At 39.0% G+C, this 9,294-nt stretch overlaps 1 protein-coding gene across 1 annotated transcript; it reads left to right on the plus strand.

The window, feature by feature from the left end:
- Positions 1-211: 211 nt before the first annotated feature.
- On the plus strand, positions 212-6,942 carry LOC149836036 (transcription elongation factor 1 homolog). The gene is made up of 5 exons (XM_090008935.1): positions 212-403; positions 2,763-2,884; positions 3,921-3,991; positions 6,498-6,519; positions 6,615-6,942. The coding sequence occupies exons 2-5, from the start codon at positions 2,772-2,774 to the stop codon at positions 6,673-6,675; spliced, it is 267 nt and encodes an 88-aa protein (XP_089865061.1). The 5' UTR covers positions 212-403; positions 2,763-2,771; the 3' UTR covers positions 6,676-6,942.
- Positions 6,943-9,294: the final 2,352 nt, after the last annotated feature.

Here is a 9,294-nt window from a genome sequence, read left to right on the forward strand (position 1 = left end):
TATTTTAATAAAAATATACGTTTATACATTAAAACATCAGGGAAAAAGTTTATTAATTAAAATATTAAAAAAACCCGTGTCACCGTATCTCATTTTTTGAAAAAGATTTTGAATATAGAGTCACGTATCGGGTCGTACCCGTATCTTTGTGACATAGATCTAGCCAAACCGAAATCCGTCAATAAAAGATGTTCCGTCTTAGGTGCGGTTTAGATGACGCTTCAAAACTCGGTTCCCCTCTCGTCGACATCCCCTCTCTCTCGCCTCCTTCCCCAACCCTAGACGGGTGCCTCCACGGATTCCTCCGTCGACCTCTGAGAGCGGCGGCCAGATTCCGGCGTCCTCATCCCCGGTTAGTCTCCGGCGTATCATCGGCGGAGATTTTTAGGCGTCTTCTGGCGAGGTACGGCTTTCTTTCTTCTTCTTCTTCCTCCTCCTCCTCTTCTTCTTCTTCTCTATCCCTCTCTCTGTCTCTTCTTCTTCCTCTTCCTCTTCCTTCCCTTTCTCCTTCCTCTTCTCTCCATCTGCCCCTGTCTCGTCTTCATCCTTTTCCTCTTCTTATTCATCATTCTCCTTTTCTTCTTCTTCTCCTTCTCTGTCCCTCTCTTTGTCTTCTTCTTATTCTCTGTCCCTCTCTCTGTGTGCATGCAACCTGAGGCCCTTTTCCAGCCGGTTGTTGGTATCTTGCTGTTCCTTCTTCTTGTAATTTAGGATTTTTGTAATTTTTGCTATTTTTGAAAAATAATGTATTCAATAGCTTTAGAATTGAAACTATCATGAAATGATTGAATATAAAGACATACTTCGAATCTGATTACAATCAGTTTTATGTTTGAATCTGATTACCATCAGTTTTATGTGTTGCTATTTTTAAGTTCCTTATCCCGGATGATTTCCTGTACCGAACATGGCATTTTTCTGTATGCTTTGTGTGACTGAATAGTGGTATATAGGGATACATTGATTGTATGTTGATTGTTGAATTTCAGAATAGATTTATGAATTGGGTTTAATTGCAGAATAGGTTTTCTGACGAGTGAATGACTGAATACATTGCAAAATGCTGTGGTGATTTTTGTGTGTGAGGCTGTCATGTATCATTCACATATCATATTCTCCTACGAATTTTAAAGCTCCATATCATTTAGACTTTGAATGTTTCTAATTTTTCGAATGTTTCTAATTTTTTGAATGTTTTGTCTTGTAAACATAAGAGAATCTTCAGAGTTAAGTATATTAGCAAATAATGGGAGTGCGACAGTGGTTTGATATTGGTAATTATTTTGTTGAGGTAGTTCAGATTTCAAAGTATGTGGGGCCATGAGATAACAAGTTTTTTGTGTCAAAATCAGCATGTCCAAAGGCTACTCTTTCTACCACTTCGTTTTTTTTATGCAATTAATATGTTAGTTGCCTATGAGATTGTATTGTAGATATTAAACAGCATTATGGAGATATGTTAGTTGCCTATATTCAACAGCTTGTGATTCTTGGATTTTATCAAGTTCCTGTGATTGTAAATCACAACCACATCACTTCTCAAGGTTAGTGAAACATCGGAAAAGTACAAGTTGTGATTGATTTCCAGTTATGTTTTTTTTTTAAAAAAGGATCTCATCCTTTAACATAGGATACAAAGTATCCTATGTTGATCCTAGTCGTCCAGTTGATGCATTTGGACGGTTAAGATCAGTCCACATGCTAATCTTGTTAAGGTTAGGCACAAGATTAACCTTGTAACCAACAATCATATCATCTACTTTCTCAGCTGTGAATGTTCATCCCCACCTGTGACCAAAGCAAGCCTGCGTTAGCACCCTATTTACAACCCATTGAATTGGCCCTGGATCATATGGATTGGAACTTGAGAACAGATTCCAAATGAAGCTTGGAAGGCTTGTGTAGACATTAGGTTGGGAATCAATCTTGGAATTTGACTTGTAACAAGGGCTAAATCATATTTGGGATCCATGTAATAAATTGGGGACACTCTGATAATAGGCATAAATTGTAACAAGGTTGAAGCTAGGTGTTTTCCCCAGTGTGCAAGAGGGATCTCGAGGGTTTTACCAATTGGATTGGAGGCCTGCCAATGTACAATCATTTTTTTTCAATTTTTTTTTATGGGGGAGCTGGTAAAGCCTGGCCTAGCCAACAGAGAAAAGGCTCTAGTTTGTGCTGGAGCCTGGCTAGAGGTGCTTCATTGTGAAGGGTGATTAATTTGTGATCCTAAGCTGTTATAGCTTTGTCATTATTCTCTGTACCGTTTGGTGGTTAAGTGATGTATCATTGTTAATGGCACAACTGAGTGTTATCCTCACCTTTTGAGAACACGGAAATTCTTAAAGGAAAACTTACATCTGTCATGCCAATGGTAATCATTAAACTATCCTTTGTTGCAGTATGACAAAATCCATGTTGAATCAATTAATTTGTTTTTAGTTTTAACAAACCATGTGGTGCCTGTACACCTAATCCACTGGAGATGGTTGGCACTGACATGATCGGCTATGATTCAATCTTAAGTGATCTTCAATCTTCTTATAAGATAAGTTTGGTAAAAGTAAGTTCAGAATTGTATATAACAAGAAATACTTTTCCATTGTTTGATACAGTTAATGTTGGTATCAGCTAATTCTGTGAAGTTGAATTTCTTTGTTGCCTAATATTGTATATGGTTCCAAGAATTTGGGTTACAACCTTTTAAGCTTTGGTTTGTAATCCATAAACAAATTGAGACTGATACTTGAGGCAACAAGCAGAACTTAGATATGGGGAAGAGAAAGTCCAGGGCGAAGCCACCTCCGAAGAAGAGAATGGACAAGCTTGACACAGTTTTTAGCTGTCCTTTCTGCAATCATGGAAGCAGTGTAGAGTGTCGCATGTAAGTTCTGGATTCCGGTAATATTTTATTCATGTCTTTGCATATTCTTTGTTCACTAATAATCATGATATTTTAAACCAAGCCTTTTGGCGAGTGTTTAATTCTCAAGATTATATGTTGTTCTATGTGATCTCAAATATAGATGGATTCTGTGTGGGCCTTGTTTTTCTCACGGATCTCTATGCATTGTCTGAATGATCTTGGTGATCAGACGTGATCATGCATATTGTATAAAAAAGTTTCTGGCTGATTTAGTAAGGCCGATCCAATAACCATGGTCTGTTATGTCGTCCTGAAACTCAAATCTTGGTCTAGATGGGTTCGGCCGTATCATGCAGGATCTAGTCTCTTCCATGGTTGCCAGAGCGGGAAGCGGGAGCGGGAAGCGATACGGGAAGAGGGAGCGGGAAGCGAGGCACTTTCAAAATTTTAGGAAGCGGGGAAGCGTGGGACCACTTAGGACCGATTCGGGAAGTGTCTCGGAAGCGACCTAGGAAGCGTCTCGGAAGCGACCTAGGAAGCGTCTCGGAAGCGAGGGGAAGCGAAATAAATAAATAAATAAAAAATACAAAAAAATTGAAAAAAACAGGGGAAGCGAGGGGGAAGCGTGATGGGAAGCGCGCTTCCCATTAAAGGGAAGTGCGTCCCCCATTAAAGGGAAACGTGTCCCCCATTAAAGGGAAGCGCACTTCCCAAAAAAGGGGGACGCTTCCCCCACGCTTCGGAAGCACGACGTTTCGCGCTTCCGAAGCGCGCTTCGGGGAAGCGCGCTTTTAGCTAGGCGCTTCCGGTAACCCTGGTCTCTTCCACCCTGTGGCAGCTGCTGAATGTGCCTTACTGTGACCTGCTGCTTAACACAACTGATTTGCATGCTTACTGAGTTATGTCATCCATCTGGGGGGTTATTGCTGGTGTTTCTAAGGCCATGCTACTCTAAGATTATTCTTTTCTGAGTTGGTTTTATCCTTTTGGCGCTTTGTGGAATTTTCTGTCTTATTTTTCAGAATTTCTCTAAAGGCCATCTTTCTTCTTCCAGTGACAGGAAGGACATGATTGGAGAAGCTGCATGCAGGATTTGCCAGGAGAGTTACAGTACCTCTATCACTGGTAAAATTCTAGATAACATACATATTCTTTTTTTTTTATCTCCTCTTAGGCATGAAGCATGAAAAATGATGACTTCTGCATGTAGGGCTTGTTTTGGGCTGAGTGTTAGAGCCTTAGCTTGATAGGACCTGGCTTATATGTAGGCCTGACTAGGCTTGGTCTTGGGGTTTCCTTATTAATTAGTAGGCCTTGGTTGGAAATACATATAAAGCTATGTCACCTAGGTACGGGTGCGGGTATGGAGGGTATGACACGGAAATTCAAAAAATGTGGGTATAAGGACACGACTATATATATATATATAATATCAAATAAATTCATCATTTAACAACTAAAGTAGTAACAGGCTAACAACAACTTTTATTCAAAGAATCAAAATTCATGTAAGAATTGAGAAGCACCAAGCTACAACTAACAAATTAACAATTGAAGAAATAAGTTATCACAAGCTGATAACAATTTATGATAATAGTAATACCTAACAATTAGCACTTAGCAAACCGAAAGATGTTGCTCCTACCTCTTCACTGCTCGCTGGAGTTCGCTGAATGTCGCAGGACGTGAGCTCGTTCAAGTTGCAGTCACCGAGAGAGAGAGAGAGAGAGAGAGAGAGAGAGAGAGAGAGAGAGAGAGAGAGAGAGAGAGAGAGAGAGAGAGAGAGAGAGAGAGAGAGGAGGAGGGAAACAAGATGGATGGGGAGACAGAGAGGCTTGGAGGGGAATCAAGAGAAGGGGAAGACGAGAGGGAGAGGGGAGGAGGGGAATCAATATTGTTGTGGGAGAGTGAAGGGGAGGATGAAAATTAAAGAGGGGAATCGAGAGACATAGGGAGAGAGAAAGGGAATCATGAGAGAAGAAAGAGAAGGGGAGGGAGACAGAGAGTGAGGTGGGGAATCAGTATCGCTGAGGGAGAGAAAAGGGGAGGATGAGAGTTATAAAAGAAGGGGGGGAGAGCAGAGAGTCGAGGGTTTAGGGAAGAGCAGAGAGCGAGTGTCGAGAGTCGAGGGTTTGGAGAGAGATGGGGGGGATTAAGTATCTGGTGCGGCGGGACCAAACTTTGACCCTGGTTCGCCCAGGGAAAATCCAGGTCTGCGGTGTACTTGAACCGAGGCATATTGTGGGATCTGACCCGCGGTGTACCTGCACCCGTGTTGACACAGTTACGGCTAGCGTTTAGATGTGTTGCGGTTACATAGATATAAAGTGGCTGACGCTTGGAGCCTGAACCCGATTAGAGGTGGGCCTGGTTATTTTCCAGGTCATGTTGGACGCTTTGAATCCTAAATCTGGCCTACCTTATCCAGCCCAACGCCTGATCCTGCCTCCATGTATTGCTGACATCTAATATTTGACGTGCTTTATGTATAACTTGTTGTCAAGAGACGTTTATCTGGTCCCTTGTCCTGGATGGTGTGGACTTTAACTGGCTGATACTTGTGCAGATGTGGTTGCATAGAACAATATGTTTGTATAAAATGGATTATTGAATCTGTTAGTATGATGTTGGAAATTTTTCTGGTGAACATCATTGCTTAGCAAATTTGTGGGGAACAAATCAGTCTGTCTCTGTAGGATGATTCCTAATTTCAAACCGGTAGTAGCTTTTCGGATATTGGGGTGTCCTGCTTATATTGGTTGTTCTTCTGGTGTTAGACACAAATATTTACCATGATAAAATTCATTGAATAGAAAATTTCCCATAAATGGCAATAAATTCAGCATTATTTCTTATTTTCAATATATTGTGATTTTAATCAGTATTTGTATGGTTTATTAAGTTTCTTTTACTTTTGCACAATTTCTTGTTCCAAATATTTTTATATTTGCAATTTTAAATTTATCTAGAGTTTTTTTATGTTTTCTGAGAAAACTTTTCTTGCAAATCCTTAATGTTTTTTTTGGCTGAGAAGAAGCCAATAGCCTGGTTTTTAACTGTTATGTTGAGGAAAATCTGAAACAGTTCTATTGTCATTTTTTTTTTGGGATAGGTGTCTACTATCAGTTTTAGGTACTGTTTTATGTGTCCATCTAGTCTGCTGGGTTTGACTTTTTCTTTTTTGTAATTTGCAATCAGTTTTTATCATCATAAAGGAACATGTGAATAATTCTTCCATGTGAAAATGTTTGTCATGCTATTTTCCTACCATGGGGAAGTTTGCAGATGCCAGACACCAAGGCTCCCTGTTCTCAAAATTTGTTGTATCCAATGTATCTTTTGGCCAATGGTTAAAATATGATGCCCTTTCATGCGGATTGCTTAGTTATCGTGTGCCTTCTTTCAATGGGAAAACCAAAATAGAGTCCAAAAGTGCATCTTTTACACTTCAACATTGATTGGAGAATGGTCCATTGTTATGTCAAATTTCTTCAAAATGAGGAGTTGAGATTTTTGTGAAAGATGATTTTAACCAACTATTGGTGGCATTTCCTAGTTGTATTCTCGTCTTCTTGTGGTGGTACACTAATACTTAGTTCTTTTTCACCGGTTGCTTCTTCCCTCCTTGCAGCACTGTCAGAGCCAATAGACGTGTAAGTTACTTTCTCTTACTCTTGTTTACTAGTTAAATCTCAACAATCCACGAGCGAAGTCATTTTTTAATTTTTTTCATATGTGAATTCTACAGGTACAGTGAATGGATCGACGAGTGCGAGAGGGTTAACAATCTTGCAGAAGATGCTGCTTAGCCTGGGTGTATTATATATGTTGAATACATATTAACGATGTAGTTGTATTAAAGCTCTTTTGCCTGATGAGGTGTGCAGGTTGTATCTGTCACACCATGCTCTGGAGGTATTTGTCTGTACATAGTTGGTTCTTGTGTTTGCTGTTGGGTAATAGTGGTAGCAGTAATAACACCACCAATGCTGTGTAGCGTACCGTATGTCTTAACTGAATTTTTGGCATTCCCATGTCTAATATGATCTCGGAGCAATGGTTGCATTGTTTAGGCACACCATCACGTTTTCATTTGTTTTATGAGAGAGAGAGAGAGAGAGAGAGATCACAACCAAATGTCTCAGTCTAAGATAGTGAAATTGTTTGTTCGGTAGGTACGAAAGGAACGGTGAACATTGGGCAAGTCTTGTACAGACTTCCAGTGTGTGGTGAGAGGATGGGGCTGAAAGTTTTTGCTTACAAAGTGTCGTTAGAGTTTTTTTTAGAGGAATTGTCAAACATTTGTGTTTGAAATTTTAATTGGGTTTTCGATGTCTACGCGGGTCGCCTCTTATTTTGTTTATATCTATTTTCCCTCGGATTTTTCAATATATGGGAGAGAGAGAGAGAGAGAGAGAGAGAGAGAGAGAGAGAGAGAGAGAGAGAGAGAGAGATTCTTTCTAATTCATAGTGAAACTGATTTGGTTTAGAATTATTGTATTGGTTAAGGATGTAATGTGCTTTATTGTTGCTTGATGAACGTATAATTGGTCCCTCTTGGATATTGCCGATAGTTTAACCTGAAAATTAGTAAATCATCCACGTGGGCCTTCGTTTGCATGGATGAGATTCCTCGTGCTTTTCTTCGTTTTAACAGGTGATTTATTTTACTGTTCTATCCATACCGTCAAATATTCTTTAACTTACGGACGTTTTATGTAGGAATAATATTCGAAGCGCTGCCCAACTTATCAGCTATTTTTAAGTTGTTTAACGTTTTACTTATTATAATTACTAGCTAATATTGTAAGTTATGCTTCTAAGACATGTTTAGTCCTAAAATCAGTTGTTTATTAAAAAAAAGTGTCTAAAATGCCTTCATTATTGAATTGTTTAAAAAAAGACCATACGATGTCATAAGATGGAAATCATGGAACGTATGATAAAAAGAACAAAAGTATCGGGTATTTGAAATGCATTCTGGTGCTCAAATATTTAGTCAGTTTTTTATAAATAGGTCAGCAGTCTTTCTTAAATTATTTTTTATTTAGTAAGCTTAAGTAGATAAAGCGATGACCTCCCCTCTAGGACACGTTTGGTGGTAGAGATGGTACATCCCTCTGGATAATTACTTTGGTATTCACGTGGGTCCCACTGTCAACATCAAACACACGATTCCCTTTCCCCATCCCCCTATCTTTTGGGGGTGTTGTTGGAGAAAATACATAAGGTTGTTTCAGAACTGTAGGGACTTTTTTTTTTCAAAATAATTTTTAATAAAATTTGTGGTGTCTTCAACTAAATATATAAAGATAAAATAGTGTTGTTTTTCGACAGATAAAGCTGGGGTTAGGCAGACTCCTACCAATTATACAATTGGGATTAAATAGTGTTGATTGAATGTACAAGCAACTAACAAATTTCAACATGGTGAACTTTCCTATCATCCATTGTTTGGCACATGTTACTTACAAGCTAGTTGATATCTTGTCCATGTTGCTTATAGTAATGAGGTAAAGATAACGACACTACGATCGGACTCTTTCCAATGATAGCTTAGGCATAAGTTTATAGGCGATTTAATACATAAGCTGACCACTGCAGTGGTTACTCCTGGTCAGCGGGGTCCTTTGTCAAGCTGAAGGTCCACAGTCGAATCCCATGGGTGCATGGACACTGCTGTTTCTTTATCATGATTGGGGCACATAAGGCTGGTGATCGTGTTCTCAACCTGGAGTTTTACCAAATAGGGGGGAGGGTCCATTAAGTGACCCGACTCTCTATTGGAGTTTTCCTTTGTCATAAAAAAATAATAGATATACAATTTAACAGGATTTCATAATTGGGTTGTGTTTTTTGACAAAAAACATTATTTTCTAAATCACACAATTTTTGTATTTTTAGCAGTTGCCCACACATTTGAAAATGTTCTCCTGCCTGTACTCTTTATGTAATTTTATTAAAAGAAGGCTCACACATTTTGGGGGCATTCGGAATCGTGAGTTGCGAAGGTCCTAAAATATGCGCATCCTTTTTAAGTAAATACTCACATTTATGAATTGTCCTGACCTTGGCACACAAATGTCCTCACACATTTGCAAATGTCCTCTTGCCTGCACTCCTCATGTAATTTTAATAAAAAGAGTTGCACACAGTTTAGAGGCCTTTGCAACTCATGGATGTGAATATTGTATTGTATTTGCAAATTTCAAGCAAAGGGCCTCATACCTAAAATTTGCAAAAATGTTGCTAAAGGTAAAAAACTTTAGCAGTGCTCATAAAGCGCCACTAAAGCCTTTAAGAGAAAATTCATACATTTAGGAGAAAATTCACGTATTCTCATATTTAAGAGAAAATTCATATATTTAGGAGGAAATTTGCATATGTGAGAGAAAATTCACATATTTGGATATTTGGGAGGAAGTTTA

The sequence above is a fragment of the Nuphar pumila genome, chromosome 6, assembly GCF_984573655.1.
Source record: "Nuphar pumila chromosome 6, dmNupPumi1.hap1.1, whole genome shotgun sequence".
Lineage (NCBI taxonomy): Eukaryota > Viridiplantae > Streptophyta > Magnoliopsida > Nymphaeales > Nymphaeaceae > Nuphar > Nuphar pumila.